Genomic DNA, 21,468 nt, shown 5'->3' with positions numbered 1-21,468 from the left:
AAATTTAAATAATAACAATAATAATGAAAACATAAATGGGAAAGACTGAAAAAACAATGCATCCATGACTTTGATACAACTCACAAGGTCACAAACAAACTTATTATACCAATCTTTTTTCCTTTTTTTTTTTTGAATTTCTTTACTCGGTATCCTGGCCAACCTCTCAGGAACGGACAACCCATCTGAGTCTATTTAATTACAAACCAGACTAATCCGAATTGGGAGTTGAAGGACCCAAATGGGCGGCTACCCTACCACCTGCACTGTTGTGTGTCCAAAGAATCGAACCCGTGACCTTTAGTTAAGCTGGAACAACCTCCTAACCAGTTAATCCAAGTGCGCGGTGATTATTATACTGATCTTTGATAGTACCCTCAAGACCCATGACTTTGAGTGGGGAAAAGTGGAAAAACAATGAATCCATCTTGTCCCATCACAAGGCAGCATACTCCATAATCGTTATCAAGTAATTGATTTTCGAGCAGATGACCTTTCATGCTCATTGCAATTGTTCAAAAACTCATTCGCAAGATAAAGAATTTTCAATGTCTGTGTTGAAGTCCCAAAAAAAAAAAAAACAGGTGTCGTATAACACAGGTCGTTGAAAACCTAAAAAGTTATTAAAATATGATTTCTTTTTTAAGTGAAAGCTCTAAACAAAGCAAACCAATTTATTTGATAAATTTATAAATTGAAAAATAAATCACATATGTACCTAAGAGCATGCCTTTGATCAGATGTTTGAGCTTGGCTTTACGTGGGAACTCACTTAAATATTTTGAGTCATGTTTTTTATTGCGCTTTTTATGCTCTATGACCTCCCAAAAAAAGAATCGCGCGTACACTGCCATGTTCACGAGTCTAAACTAAATAGCACAGTACGCTACATCTGTTTTTTTACACGTGTATATATAATAATATGTTCACATATATATGAATATAACTTCAAAAATGGGTTAATATCAAAGTCATGAATAAAAGCCAAAAGATTGTAAGCAGTAGGAGCAGAGACAAAGCCTAGAGTGCACATAACGTAAAAACAATATGAAAATGATAATCACGTTGATATTGCTAATTTTTAACTGATTTGTTTTTATGTTTTGATTTGTCTGTTTTGTTTAGTTCTTTTTTTTTTCCTCCTAGTTTTGACAACAAGTTATTAGTGTTTAAGCTTTCTTTTTATACATCATTAGTATTTAATGTTTGATTTGTATTAGTTTTGAAAGTTGGAACAATATTTTGACATTTTATTTGCATTAATTTTGAAAGCTTAGGTGATTATTCGTAATATTTATAAATTAGATATTGTGAAACATATTAAAAATGATTTCTAAATAAAAAATATACTCCCTAGAAATTATGGGACATTATTGGATTTACATAATATTTAAATTTAAACACGTGGATAGTATCAGCCGTTAAATTTGAAGAGTGTGTTATTTTATTAGAAGTAACCCTTTAAAAATATTTTTATGATATATAAAATAAAAATATGAAGAAATTTATCTTGATTTATAAAAAAAATGTTTCGGAAAAACATTTTTAGGGTGCCAAACACCCCTTAGGCCGGTGCAGTTGTGCTGCCAGGCATTTAGTGCGGTTCGGCGCGGCGCTGAACCTCCGGATTCTCTATCACCGTCCTCTTGTTGTCGCCCGCGGTCGCCTCAGCAAGCACAATTGAGCAGAAGTTGAGCGCCTAAATCTTCACAATAACAAAGTCATAAGAGAATCTACCACAGCATGATAAGGCACCAGATGGTTGAATTATTCAGGATAACATCAGAGTTCGTTCAAATAGAGATTTCGGAAAGTGATTGAGGTGAGGATTTTTCCTTCTACCATTTTTTCATGACTCTTCTAGAAACATCGACAACCAGATAAAGACTACAAACCTGGTTAAAATCCAGCATGAGCTTTGGTTTTTGGTGATCAACTTGCCTTTGTTGGTTTGGGGCATGAATCATTATATAATGTACAATTCTATAGCAAGCTTTGTTATTTGTATTTGAAGTGTTTATAAAGTAGATTCCAGCATGTTCTGCATCATATTTATTCACTTTCCTAAAGGTGCACTTGTTTAAAGTGCGACGTATAAAACAGAGGTATATGCCCAGTGAAGAAAGCAGCCAACGAATACAAGTGAGAACCAGCAAACGCCCTTCTTCCTTCGACAATTTCTTCCCACGTACGACCTGCGAAGGTTTTCGGAGGCAAAACTATGAATTTCCCGCTCACCTGGAAAAATACGGGGAGATTGAAATTAATTTGCAACGCACGACTCTAGATTGAAAAGAGAAAATTGCCCTGTCTGTTTTTCATCCTAAACGCTGCGATTTAATTAAATGGAGGGTAAGTGGAGAGGAGTTTCAATGGAGAGGTTCTGCGCCGCGCGTGTTCGGCGTCTTGGTGCCTTGATTGCCATCTGCATCTGACCGTAACCGGCCATGCGAAAGTGAAGGAAAAGGAAAAGCACATAAGGTCAATGTATCCAATTTGCGTCCAGCTATATATAATTTTGTATGAATTTTAATTAATTTTCTGATTAGTTTAATTAGTTTGAAGACTGTTTATCATATCATAATCATAATATTATGTAAAAACGGAAATAAAGAATTGAAGTATCAGGCATAATTTGATGACATTCTTCACTGGCAGTTCTGGTTCCTTCTTCCTTGCCCCTAGTTTAAGGGTAGAACCCAACAGCTCGTTACCCAGACAACGGAATGCAGCATTTGAGTTGGCCATTCCATGCCGTTCCCTCAAGTGTGAGTTCCGCTTCATGATCTTGTCTTCTTCTAAAAGTTGTTGTGTTGCTAGTAAAAGAATAAATAATGCATTAATGATGAGATTGTTATAAATTCGCTATATTGTATTCTCATTGGCTATCGTCATTTGTTATTTGTAATTTGCAAATAGTTATGAAGTTGTGTTTTGTCCAACTCCTTGACAGTAACTGCGGGTTTTATCAAGTTATAGGCAATGGTTGCGATTTGGGAAGTAGGAAATCGAAATGTTAATAACGGTGTTTGAATGTATGTCTTCTAACTGCTACACTGAGTGCTGATTGATTGGAGAATGCCGGCTGGGGTGGGTTTTATGGAAGAAATTCTCATACAGGTTTGGAGAATATATATAAAACAAAATGTTGATCAAGGTATTTATATATAGACATATAAGTATATCAGAAGTTTTTGACACACTAATGTTGACTTATAGTTAACTTTCCCCATAGATATTTACAAATTGTGACTGCTTGAGAATTTCTTGGTTGTTTGCTCCCTTGCAGTTGGAATTTGACATGTCCAAACAATATCTTAGATAATTTAGGAAGAAAATAACACTAACACACGCGCTACCCCTGACCAACCTATTGTTTTTTACCTTAAAATGTGACATTGGGTGTCTAATTGCTAATCTCTGCGGGTCACCATGATTTTGCTTGGGGGACAACCAATAGCTGCAACCATAGGCTTTGCATTCTCCTTGGTCTTAGTGATGGCCAGGAATAGAAGCCGATATAGAACAATCATTCCAAGCAGGATTGCAAGATCAACCCACTTAGAGTAGCCCATTTCCACTTGCCATGTGTTTGTCAGAATTTCCCTGCCAGTAGTGGTTTTGCTGTCTCCATCATGATCATTGGCAAATGTTAAACCTTCAAATTCATTCTTGAACAACCCTTGGACGGCATACTTGTGGAATGAAACATAATATAAAGGGTATCTCCAAAATGGTTTGGGGAGTTTGTTTGGCAGTCTATAGAAACCACCAAGTAATATCATGACTCCTTGAACTCCACCAACAATGATCATCCCCATTATGAAATTGGATAAGAAGCTCCCAACAACCATCATGAGGCTCTCAACAGACATAACAGTGGCAAACAACACAGAAGTCAGGTACAAAAAGTGTTCAAGTCCTTTGTGCAGGCCAGAAAGGCAATAAACTATTCCTCCAGGTATCAGAGATATCAGTAGCATGTATGGAATAGCAGATAATGTGTTGCCAATCAGAAAACCAGTAACACCATAGTGTCCGTCCAACCTCTCTCGTTTAAATACCTGACACGACGACGAGAAGAAGTGATAAAGTGAGTACAACACTTATAGGATAATGTATTTACGGTCATGTAATAGAAGCTCAAATGCAAAAGTGTACTGCTTTTGGTTTTTGTTGGCATTTGGATCTTTGCCTTTTGCTCTGGATTAAATCTCTTCTTCAGTTGATTATAGGATACTTTAGGATTTTTTTTTTTTTTTTTGATGAGTCAAACTGAGGTTAATATTAAGAGAAAATACCACCTTTCTTAGAAAGCAGACTAACTCATCTGGTTAAAGTGCAATGCTTTGAAACTAAGACACGTTTAATTTTTTCTTTCAAAGATTAATGAGAACAAAACATTACCTTCATTTCCTCTAAAAATGGAGGGAATCCACCGATAAGGGTTATGAAAGTGAGGACTGAAATAAAAAATGTGAGCAGCGATCCTCTAGCCTGGAGTGCATTGGAAGATATTAATAGCAAACTTTGTGCATTAAGAGCCACACATAAATGTATTGCTTTACTTCTCTAACCTGAATAGATTCAATACTTGAGCCCACGTTATAGAATATAGTACCCAGACTTGTAGCTATTGCAACATACACAGCAAGACGTAACCAGTAATTGCTTATGTCCCGGTACATATGCAGGGAAGATCTTCTTATAAGAACAAGGCACTGGGTAACGAATGCAGCGTGGGTTCTCTTTTTCCCAATTGCATCAGAATCCTGTAGTTTATTTAGAAGTTAGTATTTCTTGGATTTCAGTCTTGTTGGTGGTTGAATTTTGAAAAATTATGCATCCTTGCTGTTTGATGGTTTTTGCTATGAATGTAACACTAAACTTACACTTTTGCTTATGTCTTCCACTTCCTTCAGAATTTGTTTGCGAATTTCAAATGACTTGTAGGACTCCACAAGGATATTAATCGCTTCTTCTGTGGTTACTCTTTTACCAAACCCTTCTTCAGGATCCTGGAAATGATAAAAGTAAATTCATGTTTTCTCTAGCATCATCCAAAAGGTTTGAGTGTGCTGCTGTAGGTTTCATTTTAAATTCAAGCAAGGGTAGAAAGCTTACCTGCTCAAAATCCTTGTTTATGATCTTTAAGAAATGATCAGAAGGGTTGTAGAGACTTGGGCAAGCAAAACCATTTGAAGCAAAAAACTACAATAAATCAAGCAGAGTTTCGGAAGTTAACTCAAAATTAGCTTTTCTCGTGCTTATTTGGAAATATTTAATGATGTAAATAAGGATTCTAGTTTCTGACCTCATTTGCCTCAGATGCAGGGCCAAAATATACTGTTTCACCAGAAGACAGAAGGCAGAGATTATGGAAAAGTTGAAAAACTTCACTGCTAGGCTGATGGATAGATGCTACAATTGTTCTTTCAATGCCATCCCTTATGTTTAGACTGGCAATTCTGCTCATAACATAATAAGAAGCTGCACTATCAAGACCACTAGTTGGTTCATCGAGGAATAGAAGTTTCGGGCGTGTTATAATCTCAATGCAAATGCTAAGTCTTCTCTTTTGTCCACTGCTAAGGCCTTTTGAAGTCCCCCTTCCAATCCTTGTGTTGATGGCATCTTGGAGACCCATTTCTCTGAGTGTAGAATCCGCTCTCTCCTTCTTCTCTTCCATGGACATTGAATCTGGAAGTTGGAGCTGGCATGAATAATATAAAGCTTCCCCGGCTGTTAAAGTTGACAACATAGCATCATCTTGGGTGACATATGCCTGTTTTTGCAGGGGGAGGGAGTGAGGTCAGTGACACTCTTACTTAAATCTTTTGGACATAGCTTTCGGAATTTTCTTACTGATGTTCCATATGCGAGTGCTTGTCTGTGTCCATTGATTAGAATCTTCCCTGTTTGCTGCATGTTTGAATCTAATCTTCCTGCGATAATGGTTAATAGCATGCATTACAACTGCTCAAGTCTTAAGCCAATTAATCAACTCAGCAAATGACAGAAAGTTAGTTCCCTTACACTTAATTTCCCTTTAATCCTTAGTATCAAGAGAAAAAACATGTGATACTAATAAACACCTTCAAACTTGATCTCTATAGCATGGTCCATCTTTTGCGCAGGATTATTTTGTAGTTTTCACATCAGTTATCAAACTACTCTAAACAGGAGAACTGAACATCAAGATAAAGATAATTCCAAACTGAAAATGCCCAAAATATGCTTGAACGTCATTTGGAAATTGGAAGCAATACAAAAACAGTATCATCCAGTATATTATTTACTTTGAGATTCATATAGGGGTGTGTCATAAAAAAGTGGAACCTGCTAAAGCATCAAGGAGTGTGGTTTTGCCGCATCCTGAAGGACCCATTACGGCCAAAAGCTGTCCTGGCTTGGCATACCCAGTCAAACCCTGCAATATTGGTTTTTTACTCTTTCCGCTTCCAACAGTCACCCACAAGTCTTCCCATGTCGTGAAAACCCCCTCATCCTCTCTCTGAGTACCTTTGCTTCTATCTGTTGGCTGGATCACCATGTTCTCAAATGTAGTAATAAACTCTAGACTGGTTTGTAGTTCTACAACTTTAGAGTTATTATCTGGTGCTACAGGTGGATGAAGAAGGGAAGCCATGGAATATTTTCTATTTTCTGTGTCTGTAATAAGGGAGGAAGGTGGAAGAGAACTTGGCCGACTTGAATTGCAGAGGATGAATTTATAGGAACAGTTGTGTCGACTAAGAACAACTAGTCAAGATGGACAAGATGTGTAACACATCTATTATAAATTTATTTTACTTGATAAGATAGATTTCCTCGAGAACTTGTGTCTCTTTATTTTGAGATTCCATTTTTGGTTGCTAAATCATATTATCATCTTTTTATTGCAAAATTATGATTACCAGAACCAAGATCCTGGATGAAATCCATTTCGACAGAAATATCTTGCAAACAACATAACCTGTGCCCAAAAACAAGTTTAAAAAATGAAAATCAATTAAAATTAACAGTAAAAGGAAATCCAATGATACTGTTTAGCTTAGATCTATCTATATTGACTTGGGTCATGTGCTAAAACTTCTTTTGGTAAACTTGTGCGTTAGTTGTTTTGTTGCTTGTGTTCTTGCTTGGAATTTTCTTAAAAGATTTATTTTTAATTTTGTAAGTTAGTAAGATTTAATATTATTAGCTTAACTTTAAAGAGATGAATATCATTTTTTTAAAAGAAGGAATGATATATATGGACCCTCACCCTCCTCAATCGTTTTCATCTGAGCTTCAGGATCTGATGTCGGACAAAGCTGAGATGCATAATGATAAAGCAAGTTCACTCCATAATGGCCTATCACATATATTGAATGAGACAGTGTTCATGATTCGCCTTGTACAAGAATAGCCTTGTGATTCCAATAATTCCCAAACTGCATTATTAACTACAAGTTGTATGATGCATGAGATAGGAAAGGATGTACACATATTAAAGAGAAAATATGTATATAAAATGAGTATATATGTGTGTGTGTGTGTGTTTAGTTTTTTTAAAAAAACAATTATACTTTTTGGTTTGGCGTGGTGGCTTTGCTCAAACCATACACGCGTCTAGGTCTATTTTCAAGTTGAGAATAGCTTTATAAGGCTGGCTTGGAATGGTGTGATGTCCAAGCAAAAAAATCCCAATTCTAATAGTTTGCTTTGGAGTGACTAATGATCTTTAAAGTGATATGGAAACATTTTGTTGATAGATAAATAAATACTACTTTCGGTTTTTAATATAAGACCCAATTGACTAATTTGGGAAGATTAAAGAAGTTAATAAATTACTTAAATATAGCATATATTACATGATCTTTGTAAAATTAGATTATATATCAATTTATAAGTGAGACAAAGTAGTTTGGAAAAGAACAATGAATATAAATATTTTAAAGTAATTTAGCAGCTTCCTTAATTTTTCCAAATTAGTTAACTGGTTCTTATATTAAACACTTGAGGTGGTATAAGCTGATAAGCATACAACATTATTGAGCCCTGAGCCTTACTCTAGTTCTAATAAGCTTGTTGGGATCTAATTTCATATATGATTTTTTTTTTCTCCTTGAATAAATCTTTAATCATTCTGATATATATGAAAGCTCCGTGAGATGAAATGGTACCCAGATTTGACGGCATGATTATTCCTTGTTCCCAGTCAGATATAGCCACCTGGTAACTGCCAAACAAGGAAAAATCACACCAATCACAAGAGGGGGAAAACCGGAACAGTTACTGAACACGTAACATGTTCCTATTCCACGTAACTGCATAACGAAATTGAAGATATGCAACAACCAAGTCCCAACAGATGCCTAAACCAAATTTTGACAACGTTGGTAAAGTACAAAATAAAAGCACAACTACGAAGAGTTTCACTCAAAACTGAAGTCTTTCCCATTGATACAGATCGAGGATATGATGCATTGACCACTCTCCTTCTTACCGTCTAAAAAATCTTCTTGTACTATTAAGAGTCTCTTTTGGTATGTCACACGTGGCTACTCTCTCATGATACATTCAGCCTCTTGGGAATTATCTGATCAACAATATTAAGACATCTTTCTTTTGATATAAATATCTAGTATTTGGTGGCCACTCCCTCCGGTTCTTATTATAAAATGCATTAAATGTTGAGACATCTATGTAGCATAGTTTATAGAAAGAACCAGGCACATTAAAAAAAAAAAAGATTGGAACTTATAAAAAGGACATGAGAGATTACTAATTGAAAGTCATGGCTTTATCTGGCTTAACTATGAAATTTGAAGTCTACATCCTTGCATGGCCACCTAATGGAGCATCACTATGATGCACAAGGTTTGGCCATTTAAAGTAGGGAAAATTGCAAAAAATGACCAGCAAAATTAAAAAATTGCACACAAGGACCGTTCACAAAAGTTGTTAAAACATATACTGTTATTGTCAAAACACATTAATATTGTAACAGGTCCTTATTTGTAATTTTTCTATTTTGACGGTCTTTTTTATGATTTTTCCATTTAAAACATGACTCCTGAAACTGACAATTGTATTGAGAAAAAAAAAGTGATTTTACATTGAGATGAGAATGAAAATATTTGACATTTTGTAAACACCTCATTATTGTCCACGGTTTTACCATGCACTCTTGCAAGATTGTCATATTCACTCTGGATTGATAGGACACAAAAGCGTCATGTAAGGTTTATGTAGTCAATCTCATCGAGTGGAGTAAAGCTATTGTTTTTTGTTGTTGTTGCTATATTTAGATATCCTCATATTTGAGGTAATCTTATTTGAAACACTATCAATCACTAAATTTGAATATTTTTTCTTGAGAATTGAACCTTAATTAGTCACAATATACGAGATTAGCCCACTTCGTTAGATCCAACCACAACTAGTGGCTATTATTGTTGTTGTTTTGCAAGAAGTTGCTTCCACAACTTTAGCAGATGACCTACCTCAAGACTCTCCCAAACACCAATGGAATACAAATATTCCAATAGTATAACTCTAAAGATTTCATTGTCATATATTTCCTCCTCTATGTTTCATTCATACTTTAAACTTCACAGAGTAAGATGACTCAAATCATTGAACAGGATTGTGTTAGACAGGGTTCAGTTATTGTAATTTTAGTACTCAAGCATGCGTGTGTGTGTGATAGGATGCATGCATGAGGCTACAACTTGAAAGAACAGCAATGGATGAGTCCAATAATGATGCTCAAATACTTTTGGACACAGTGTTGGTGCAAGACCAACACAACAAAAATATGATGTGGACTTCTCAACAATCTTCCCATCCAAATGCTCCTAAATGATAGACCCCATGCAGATCCCTCTTATGTCTTTTTGTGCCAATTCTTTGTTTTCCAGTAAACGAAACATTTAACTTAGGATCATCACTCAAAGATTTTCTACTGTTGAATTCTCAGAGTGGATTGATTCTCCCTTTTAAAAAACTTGCAGATATATGTTCTGAGAATACTCAGTGTCTCGTAGAATCAAAAAGGGTTTCCTCATACGATGTTTGTCTGTATTCATCTACATGCCACATGGAGTCAAGCAGAGTATCTTAGATTTGAAATACTAATACTTAATATAAAGCCCAGATGATTAGTAGTAGTTTATGAAGATTAAAAAAGTTACTAAATTGTTTTAAAGTATTTATATTTATCGTTTTTCTTTAAATTAATTTGATTCACTTATAAATTGATATATAATCTAATAATACATATAAGTATTTTAGAGAGATCATACAGCATATGTTATTTTCAAGTAATTTAATCAATTTCTTAATCTCTCCCAATTAATCAACTAAATCTTATATTAAAAACCAAGAGCAGTAATTCAAATGGAATATTTTGGATAAATAATATTCTTTCGATCCTAAGTATAAAAATAATGGGACTTGTTTGCTTTGTTCTTAAATGTAAGGTTTCAATTGAATTTGTCTTTTAAATTTCTAATTGTTCATTTGTTCTCCACATTATTCTTATTAGTTGCACTTCTTATAGAGTTGTTTTATGGGCAGTTACTAATGCAAATTATTAAATAAATATTTCAAAAAATTACCATATTGTTTTTATAAATAACTAATTTTTATAATTTAATTATTTGGTTTTTACATTTTAAGATTGGAGGATTAAATGATTAATAATATTTTCGTTTTTTTGACTTGAATAATATTTTGGTTGGAATGAGGGATTTTAACAAGAGATAAAACCAGAACATGAGTATCTTATACAAGGGCACGATAATTAAGTAATTTTTTTTTACATTTGAACAAAATAAGGACAAATTTAAAGGATCAAAATTTTTTTTAATATAGTTATACTTATAATATATTCTTAAGTTATTATCTTGCGAAAAATAAAATTAATTAATGCCTGTTTCTGTAAACTGAAGGAACAATAATTTTTTAGGGGGAAAATGACACAAAAATTATACTTGAACTTAGAAATATCAAAATGGTCACATGAATTTTCAAGATCTCAATTTAGTCACAAGTGAACAATTTGGCATTTTATAAATTTGCTGAAATGATCATATTGCCCTTTATTTTATTTATTATTTTTAAAAAACCAAATTGTTTCCTGTCACCGGAGCTCCAGCGACCAATTGTCGGCCTATCGTCGGAGCTTCGGCACCTGCGGCGATAGCCATCACCGGAGCTCTAGTGACTAGCCGACAATTGGTCACCGGAGCTTCAATGGTCATAAACAAATTTTTTGAAAATTTTTACAACTTCAGTATAACATTTAACAACTTTTGTAACGGTATTAACAACTTCAGTACAGCAGTTAATAACAGGTTTTTTGGGAAATTCAACAATTGGTTGCTGGAGCTCCGGTGGCAGGAAACAATTTTTTTGAAAATTTTTACAATTTCAGTATAACGGTTAACAACTTTTGTAACGCTATTAACAACTTCATTATAGCAGTTAACAACAGATTTTCCAGAAAATTTAAAAAATAACATTTTTACAGCTTCAGTAATGCTGTTAATAAATTCAAAAACCTATTGTTAATTGCTATACTAAAGTTGTTAATAACATTACAAAAGTTATTAACTGTTATACTAAAGTTGAAAATTTTTTTAAAAAAAATTGGTTCCAACTACTAAAAAAGCCTTGCCATAGGGGCTCTTCAAAGAAACTAAAATTAAGCTAAAATATAGAATAGTAGCCTAACCTAGGTCGATTCACGAAGAAGCCTTTTTATTTCTTAATTCCCAAGTAATCCACCAATTAACAAATTGAAGTTGCAAGCAAAAGGACAATCATTCAGTTTAATCTTTTGGTTTAAAATTGCAGAATAGATCTTTATGAATTCCCGATTTATCTGGATGAGATGATGAAAAATGAGTGATAGGATATCAAATACGAATGAAGTGTTTTCCCTGGAAGCTATGCCTCGCCTTCCTAGTCCAATTATGATCATTAAGTTCCTCAGCCAAAGTCATTGTGCGAACCCAACCACTGCTTAATTCTCTTACAATTAGACTTTTAAACCACTCGACCGAGACAAGGTTTTAACAGTCTACTAGTAGGTTACTCATTTGGTAGAACAGAATAGCTTAGCAAAACCAAATTCTCTTTAGCAATTGCAATTGCACATTACCTTGAATGTAAATTAGATTAATCACAAAAACTAACTCAACTCGACTCAGCAACCAAGATCACTCTTAGTCTTAATCAGAGAATACAATCGTTCAACAGAACTATTACAAATGGAATTGCTAAATTTAGTTCTCAAATCAATGTTCTAAACCATAGCACTGCTATAGCAATCTCGGAGCCACAATCCGAATGAATACACTGATACAATCCAAGTATATAAAGCAAAACAGAACAACGAATCTTAGAGAAACTCCCTGTTAGATGCAAAGACTCTACCTCGGTTTGACTTCTAGGAGAATCACAATGATTAGCCTCTCATCATCACAGGGACTCTACTGAGCTCCATAGGGTGGTCGGCCATTGAATCAGTGATGCAGAGGAATGAAAATGAATGATTGTGATGGCGAGAGTTCAAAGGGAGAAAATGAGATGGAGAGAGAGACGGTGAAATCCAGACGAAGCTGTCAAGAATTGAGAGAGATCTCGCTGTGCTTCTAGGGTACTCAATCTATGGTGAAAATGACGATGAGCTCCCTTTTCCCCAGCCTCTTCTAACGGTCCTTGACAGAATTTCCTTTTTCTTTGATTCCTTCAAAATGCAGCACTTCATTATTCAAGAATTCCCTTCTCTTTCACTTGGGCTGGGCCTGAGCTTATATCTGTTGTTCCTGGCCCAAAATCATCTTGCCATTTCTTCAGTCCCAGAATTAAATCTCTTTCCCATTTTGCCCCCGTAATTAATTCAAATAAAATCCAGAAAATAATTTCCAATCTGAAAATTCATTCAAAACACTAATAAAATATTATATTTGATCATATTCTCAATCCATGTGTATTAACATATTATTTCAGCAATAATGCAAATATTATCTAATCAATTCCCTAAAATAGCCCAAAATGCACATTTTAAACATATTAAAAATATGGTTTATCAATCGCTAAAGCTCTGGCAACCTATTGTTGAATTGTCTGAAAAATCTATTATTAACTGCTATACTGAAATTGTTAATAACATTACAAAAATTGTTAACCGTTATACCGAAATTATAAAAAAATTTTAAAAAAATTTGTTTCTGGCCACCGAAGCTACGATGACCAATTGTTGGCCAGTCACCGGAGCTCCGGTGATAGCCTCCGTTGCTAGCTTCGGACCTCCAGTGACTGGCCGGCTAATGGGGATTTTGGTTTTTTAAAAACAATAAATAAAATAAAGGACAATATGGTCATTTCAGTAAATTTGTAAATGCCCAATTGTTCACTTGTGACTAAATTGGAATTTTGCAAATTCAGGTGACTATTTTGACATTTCCAAGTTTAAGTATTATTTTTGTGTCATTTTCTCTTCTTTAGGCTGCAATGAAATTAACTACGAGTATAATTTATTCTTAAGTTGTTAACTTGCATATTTTTCAGATTGGTATTATATAATAATTTGGGCCTCATTTTATGATGTTACGATTTTTCTATTCATCTATTGGTCATTAATTTTTCTTAGAAATAGAAATGCTGAATCTTCAAAATTTGTATATTATGACAATATCTACGAGTGACGTATAAATATGAGAGAGGGTTTCTTTAATTTATGAACGTTTAGGTGGGTTAGATAAGGTTTCATTATTTGACTTTCAACATCATATCTTTGTAGGTTAAAAAAATAAAAATAAAATAACAATAAATTTTGGTCATTCAATTATAGTATGGACGATTATAGCAAAAAAAAAAAAAAAGAAGAGAGAGAGAGATTATAATATGGATTATTCAAGTTCGGCATCTATCATGTTTTATAATGAGATTCTAAATGTAAGAGTTAATTAGGAGGTTTATTTTACTTCTAAATATAAGATTTCAATTCACTTATCTTCTAAATATATAATTTTTTTTCTCATGCTATCCCTATTCATTAATATTTTCATTAAGAGATAGTTCTAATGTAAATACTTAAAAAAAGTATTTTTTTTTTCAAAAATTAACGTACAACTTTTTATACATAACTAACTTAATTAATTTTTTAACCTCTAAAAATTAGTTACTCCTCTGGTCCTATTTATAGGGTAAAGGGAAAAGTTTTTTTTTTTATCCTATTTATAAGTCATTTTATTATATTTTTACCATGAATGTATAATATTGTTCTTCATTTATTATAGTGTAGATAGTTTTTTTTTAAAAGTATATATATTAAATAGGGGTAAAGTTAAAAAGTTACTATATTTTAATGAAGAATTAATGTAATTTAATATTTTTCTTAATCTGTGTAAAATATGTTGGAAGTACCTTATGAATAAAACTAAAAGAGTACTTAGTTTCCATCTTCAGGAGTGAAAGGAGTACTCTCCTGTCCCTAGTATAGGAGGTATGAAATTAATTTACAGAGATTAAAAAAATTATTTAAATTAATTATTCATTGAAAAATGTGTGTTGAGTTTTTGAGAATACCTTTTCTTAATTATTTGCATTAAACTCACCTCTTAATATAGAAACTCCTTTAACATATGCATTTAATATGTATAATTTTAAAAACAAATTAGAAACTTGAGAGACAAGATAAATTAAAATTTTATATTTAAAATCAAAATAAACCTACTAATTGACTCCTATATTTAAAATCGGAAGAGGTATTAATTAAGTCAATTATTGTTGGCAGAAACGTTTAGCATAATAGAGGGAATATCTAATCATTTCAATATTGAACATCTTCGTGTTAATAGGCAATACTCATCCGGTTCTTAATATAAAACCTAATTGTTGAATTAATTTTGGTCCTAATAATAAGAGCTACTTCTCATATTTATCAATTTTTTCTAAATTATTTCTATAGATATTCCCTCAACCATAATAAATAGAAAAGGGAGATGAGATATTAAAAAAAATGATTTTGGTATTTTAAGAAAAACATGTCATATTTCTTATAATTAACTACCTTATCTAACTTTCTTAATCTAATCAAATTAGTTAAATAGGTTTTATATTAAGAATTAAAGAAGTAATTGGTTATGGTCCAAAACTCCCTCGTTTTGATCAACATATTTTGCCTCCTATTAGAGTGGTAGCAATAGCATTTCTGGCACACACAAAAATGGTAGCATTGGATTACTCAAATTATATTGATAAGGTCATTATAACTTAATTGGAGTCCCACTATTTACATGGAACTTTAGATATATTATATTATTTATGATTTATTAACAGTGTAACATTTTATCATTTTAGATATATTGATAAACATTTAAGGGGTGTTTGGCTTCCTTAAAAAGTACATTTTCACAAATCGAGATAAATTCATCTACATATTTACTTCGTATATCGTAAAAGTACTTTTAAGATCATGATCTTGATTTTATCCAAAGACTTCCTTATTAATTCGTTGATTCATGTGTTGGTTGCTGGAATACCTAATGAGCCCATGGGCCTTGTCCTAAGCCCATGATTTAGTTGTGTGTCTATGTATATTTATATATATTTAGACCAACAAATCTTTAGTCTAGCGGAATAAATTAGTTTCTTATGACATAACATGCTAAGGTTTAAATCCGCTCTAAAAAAAATGTACATATTTAATATCCAACAATGCCTCTAATAAAAGGATACTAGTGTCAATGAAAAAAATAGTTTTGGGGGGGTAATTAACAATATTTAGAAGTATCATCCTCTTTTCTTATGTAATGCAGTGTGTTACAAGCGTCAATCCAAATTTTATTTTAATTAAATATAATATAAGACTTAATTGACTAATTTGAAAAGATTAAAAAAATTAGTTATTCGTAATGAATAAGTATCACAGGCTCAAGATGCCTATATGAAATGAAAATCCCCCCTCCTCCCAAAAAAACAAATTTCAAAGATGGGTAAAGTAACCTACTAACCTTATAAGGGTTGTCAAGTTAAAAATTGGACATATATACCGCTTATTAAATGTTATTATTTCTTATTTTTAAAATTTGGAAAACGTGCTTATTAGTTAGGTTTAAATTAAATGCGGTCCATGTCAAATATCCATTGTCTCCATATAGTGGTAGCGATTTGGGAAGTAGGAAATAGAAATGTTAAAAACGGTGTTCGAATGTATGTCTTCCAACTGCTACACTGGGTGCCGATTGATTGAAGAATGAGGCCTGGGTTGGGTTTCATGGAAGAAATTCTCGTATGGGTTTGGACAAATATATATAAAAAAAAAATGTTGATCAAGGTATTTATACATAGACATATAAGTATGTCAGATATCTTTGACACACTTGTCTTGACTTGTAATTAATTTGCCCATATCAATAATTACAAATTGTGACTGCTTGATGAGTTCTTGGTTGTATGCTCCCTTGCAGTAGGAATTTGACATGTCCAAACAATATCTTACATAATTTAGGAAGAATCAAACCGAAACACATGCGCTACCTCTGACCAACCTATTGTTTTTTTACCTTAAAATGTGACATTGGATGTCTTCTTGTGCTAATTTCTTCGGGTCACCATGATTTTGCTTGGGGAACAACAGATAGCTGCAACCATAGGCTTTGCATTCTCCTTGGTCTTAGTGATGGCCAAGAACAGAAGCCGATATAGAACAATCATTCCAAGCAGGATTGCAAGATCAACCCACTTAGAGTAGCCCATTTCCACTTGCCACGTGTTTGTCAGAATTTCTCTGCCACTAGTGGTTTTGCTGCCTCCATCATGATCAGTGGCAAATGTTAAACCTTCAAACTCATTCTTGAACAATCCTTGGAAGGCATACTTGTGGAATGAAGCATAATATAAAGGGTATCTCCAAAATGGCTTGGGGAGATCGTTTGGCAATCTATAGAAACCACCAAGTAATATCATGACTCCTTGAATTCCACCAACAATGATCATCCCCATTATGAAATTGGGGAAGAAGCTCCCAACAACCATCATGAGGCTCTCAACAGACATAACAGTGGCAAACAACACAGACGTCAGGTACAAAAATTGCTCCAGTCCTTTGTGCAGGCCAGAAAGGCAATAAACTATTCCTCCAGGTATCAGAGATATCAGTAGCATGTATGGAATAGCAGATAATGTGTTGCCAATCAGAAAAGCAGTAACACCATAGTGTCCATTCAACCTCTCTCGTTTAAAGACCTGACTTGACGACAAGAAGAAGTGATAAAGTGAGTACAACACATTATAGGATAATGTAATTAGGGTCATGTAATAGAAGCTCAAATGCAAAAGTGTACTGCTTTTGTTTTTTGTTGGCATTTGAATCTTTGCCTTTTGCTCTGGATTAAATCTATTCTTCAGTTGATTATAGGGTACTTTGGTACTTCAGGATTTTCTTTTTATTTTTTGAAGAGTCAAACTAAGGTTAATATTAAGAGAAAATACCACCTTTCTTAGAAAGCAGACTAACTCACCTGCTTAAAGTGCAATGCTTTGAAACTAAGACATGTTTTTCTTTTGAAAATTAGACAATGAGAACAAAACTTACCTTCATTTCCTCTAAAAATGGAGGGAATCCACCGATAAGGGTTATGAAAGTAAGGACTGAAGTAAAAAATGTGAGCAGCGATCCTCTAGCCTGCAGTTTACTGGAAGATATTAATAGCAAACTTTGTGCATTAAGAGCCACACATAAATGTTGCTTTACTTCTCTTACCTGAATAGATTCAATACTTGAGCCCACGTTATAGAATATGGTACCCAGACTTATAGCTATTGCAACATACACAGCAAGACGTAACCAGTAATTGCTTATGTCACGATACATATGCAGGGAAGATCTTCTTATAAGAACAAGGCACTGAGTAACGAGTGCAGCATGGGTTCTCTTTTTCCCAAATGCATCAGAATCCTGTGGTTCATTTAGGAGTTAGTAGTTCTTGGATTTCAGTCTTGTTGATGGTTGAATTTTGAAAAATTGTGCATCCTTGCTGCGTTATGGTTTTTGCTATGAATGTAACACTAAACTTACACTTTCGCTTATTTCTCCCACTTCCTTCAGAATTTGTTGGCGAATTTCAAATGACTTGTAGGACTCCACAAGGATATTAATCGCTTCTTCTGTGGTTACTCTTTTACCAAACCCTTCTTCAGGATCCTGGAAATGATAAAAGTAAATTAAAAGTTTCTCTAGCATTAAACAAAAGGCTTGAGTGTGCTGTAGTGCTGTAGGTTCATTGTAAATTCAGGCAAGGGTAAAAAAAAACTTAGCTTACCTGCTCAAAATCCTTGTTTATGATCTTTAAGAAATGATCAGAAGGATTGTAGAGGCTTGGGCAAGGAAAACCATTTGAAGCGAAGAACTACAATAAATCAAAGCAGAGCTTCGGAAGTCAATTTAAAATCAGCTTTTCTTGTGCTTTTTTGGAAATATTTAATGATGTAAATAAGGATTCTAGCTCCTGACCTCATTTGCCTCAGATGCAGGGCCAAAATATACTGTTTCACCAGAAGACAGAAGGCAGAGATTGTGGAAAAGTTGAAAAACTTCACTGCTAGGCTGATGGATAGATGCTACAATTGTTCTTTCAATGCCATCCCTTATGTTTAGACTGGCAATTCTGCTCATAACATAATAAGAAGCTGCACTATCAAGACCACTAGTTGGTTCATCAAGGAAGAGAAGTTTCGGGCGTGTTATAGTCTCAATGCAAATGCTAAGTCTTCTCTTTTGTCCACTGCTAAGGCCTCTTGAAGTCCACCCTCCAATCCTGGTGTTGATGGCATCTTGTAGACCCATTTCTCTGAGTGTAGAGTCCGCTCTCTCCTTCTTCTCTTCAATGGACATAGAATCTGGAAGTTGGAGCTGGCATGAGTAATATAAAGCTTCCCCGGCTGTTAAAGTTGACAGCATAGCATCATCTTGGGTGACATATGCCTGTGTTTGCATGGGAAGGGAGTGAGGTTAGTGACACTGTTAAACCTTTTGGACATGGCTTTTGTAATTTTCTTACTGATGTTCCATATGCTAGTGCTTGTCTGTTTCCATTGATTAGAATCTTCCCTGTTTGCTGCATGTTTGAATCTAATCTTCCTGCGATAATAGTTAAAAGCATGCGTTACAACTGCTTAAGTCTTAAACCAATTAATCAACTCAACAAATGATAGAAAGTTAGTTTCCTTCCACTTAAGTTCCCTTAATCCTTAGCGTCAAGAGGGAAAAAACATGTGATGTCAAACTTGATGTCTATAGCATGGTCCTTCTTTTGCGAAGGATCGTTTTGTAGTTTTCACATCAGTTACCAAACTACTCTAAACAGGAGAACTGAACATCAAGATACAGAAAATTCCAAACTGAAAATGCCCAAAATATGCTTGAACGTCATTTGGAAATTGGAAGCAATACAAGAACAGCATCATCCAGCATATTATTTACTTTGAAGTTCATATAGAGATGTGTCATAAAAAAGTGGAACCTGCCAAAGCATCAAGGAGTGTGGTTTTCCCGCATCCTGAAGGACCCATTATGGCCAAAAGCTGTCCTGGCTTGGCATACCCAGTCAGACCCTGCAATATTGGTTTTTTATTCTTTCCACTTCCAACAATCACCCACAAGTCTTCCCATGTCATGAAAACCGCCTCATCATCCCTCTGAGTGCCTTTGCTTCTATCTGTTGGCTGGATCCCCGTGTTCTCAAATGTAGTAATAAAGTCTAGACTGGTTTGTAGTTCTACAACTTTAGAGTTATTTTCTGGTGCTACAGGCTGATGAAGAAGGGAAGCCATGGAATACTTTCTATTTTCTGTGTGTCTGTAATATAAGGGAGGAAGGTGGAAGAGAGCTTGGCTGACTTGAATGCAGAGGATGAATATATAGGAACGGTTGTGTCGACTAAGAAGTAAGAACAACTCGTCAAGACAGACAAGATGTGTAACACATTTATTATAAATTTATTTTACTTGGTAAGATAGATTTCCTCAAGAACTTGTGTGGCTCTTTAGCTTGAGATTCCATTTTTGGTTGCCAAATCACAGTATCATCTTTTGGTTGCAAAATTATGGTTACTAAAACTAAGATCCTGGATGAAATCCATTTCAACAGAAATAGCTTGCAAACAACAAAACCTGTGCCCAAAAAAAAAAACAGGTTTAAAAAATGAAAATCAATTAAACTTAACAGTAAAATGAATTCCAATGATACTTTTTGGCTTAGATCTATCTATATTGACTTGGCCAAGTGCTAAATATTCTTTTGGTAAACTTGTTCGTTAGGTGTTTTTTTGCTTGTGTTTTTGCTTGAAATTTTCTTAAAGGACTCATGTTTAACTTTATAAGTTAGCAAGGTTTAATATTATTAGCTTAACTCAAAAGAGATTAATATCATTTTTTTTTTCCAAAGGAATGACATATATGGATCCTCACCCTCCTCAATCGTTTTCATCTGAGCTTCAGGCTCAGTTGCACAATGATAAAGCAATTTCACTCCATGATGGTCTGCTACAAATCTTGAATGAGACTGTGTTCTTGATTGGCCTTCTACAAGAACAGCCTTGTGAATCCAATAATTCCCAAACTGCAATTATTAACAAGTTGTGTGATGCATGAGATATGAAAGGATGCATACATATTAAAAGGAAAAGATGTATATAAAATGAGTGTGTACATATATTAGTTTTAGGGAAAAAAATTGTACTTTAGTTTAATTTCCTCATTTAGTTTTGGCATGGTGTGTTTGTTCAAACCATACACAAGTCTAGGCCTATTTTCGAGTTCATTACTTATTGTTCTTGATATAAGACCTAGTTGACTAATTTGAGAAGATTAAGTTAATAAATTACTCAATTATAGTATATGTTACATGATCTCTCTAAAATACTTATATGTATTATTAGATTATATACTCCTCCGGTCCTTAATATAAGACCCATTTAACTAATTTGATTAGATTAAGAAAGTTAGGTAAGTTAGTTAATTATAAGAAAAGTGACACGTTTATCCTAAAACACCATAATCATCTTTCTTAATACCCCTCTCCCTCTTTTACTTGATTATGGTTAAGGGAGTATTCATAGGGGTAATTTAGAGAAAATTGATAAATATAAAAAATGGGTCTTATATTTAGGATCAAAACCAACTCATGAATTGAGTCCTACATTAAGGATCAGAGGAGTATTAAGTAAGATAAATTAGTTTAGAGAAAAATGATAAATATAAATATCTTAAAATAATTTAGTAACTTTTTTAATCTCTCTAAATCAGTTAATGAGGTTTTATATTAAAGAACTAAGGCAGTATAAGCATCCAACATTATTGAGCCGTGAGCCTTACTCTGGTTATAATAAGCTTGGTAGGATCTAATTTCATATATGATCCTTTTCTCCTTAAAAGATATAGAATAAATCTTTAATCATTCTGACACAC

The 21,468-nt window shown here is 33.8% G+C and overlaps 1 protein-coding gene and 1 long non-coding RNA gene across 2 annotated transcripts; one reads left to right on the top strand and one right to left on the bottom strand.

Moving 5' to 3' along the window:
* Window positions 1-3,148: 3,148 nt before the first annotated feature.
* Window positions 3,149-19,833, bottom strand: LOC114738287 (ABC transporter G family member 2-like). The gene is made up of 16 exons (XM_028926328.1): window positions 19,524-19,833; window positions 19,062-19,141; window positions 18,515-18,985; window positions 18,324-18,410; window positions 18,080-18,205; window positions 17,765-17,959; window positions 17,597-17,686; window positions 16,651-17,247; window positions 6,340-6,574; window positions 5,866-5,945; window positions 5,315-5,785; window positions 5,125-5,211; window positions 4,893-5,018; window positions 4,578-4,772; window positions 4,408-4,497; window positions 3,149-4,064 (listed from the first exon to the last, which is right to left on the bottom strand). Exons 1-16 carry the CDS (start codon window positions 19,831-19,833, stop codon window positions 3,414-3,416), a joined length of 3,891 nt encoding a protein of 1,296 aa, XP_028782161.1. The 3' UTR covers window positions 3,149-3,413.
* Window positions 5,729-7,520, top strand: LOC114738288 (uncharacterized). Its single transcript, XR_003739519.1, has 2 exons — window positions 5,729-5,811; window positions 7,298-7,520. It is a non-coding gene; the product is annotated as an uncharacterized LOC114738288 (long non-coding RNA).
* Window positions 19,834-21,468: the final 1,635 nt, after the last annotated feature.

This window comes from Neltuma alba, unplaced genomic scaffold (genome assembly GCF_004799145.2).
Source record: "Neltuma alba isolate B1F8T4 unplaced genomic scaffold, ASM479914v2 tig00013568_pilon, whole genome shotgun sequence".
Taxonomy (NCBI): Eukaryota; Viridiplantae; Streptophyta; class Magnoliopsida; order Fabales; family Fabaceae; genus Neltuma; species Neltuma alba.
This window is presented reverse-complemented; position numbering and strand designations above follow the sequence as displayed.

What these genes read in the sequence shown, in the direction of transcription:
- LOC114738287 (XM_028926328.1), bottom strand. Translation starts at nt 19,833, where the DNA reads ATGGCTTCCCTTCTTCATCAGCCTGTAGCACCAGAAAATAACTCTAAA. An exon ending in CATTTTTAGAGGAAATGAAG is followed by an intron (nt 17,248 to 17,596) that starts GTAAGTTTTGTT and finishes TCGTCAAGTCAG; the next exon opens with GTCTTTAAACGAGAGAGGTT. An exon ending in TGGAAGACATAAGCAAAAGT is followed by an intron (nt 4,773 to 4,892) that starts GTAAGTTTAGTG and finishes AATAAACTACAG; the next exon opens with GATTCTGATGCAATTGGGAA.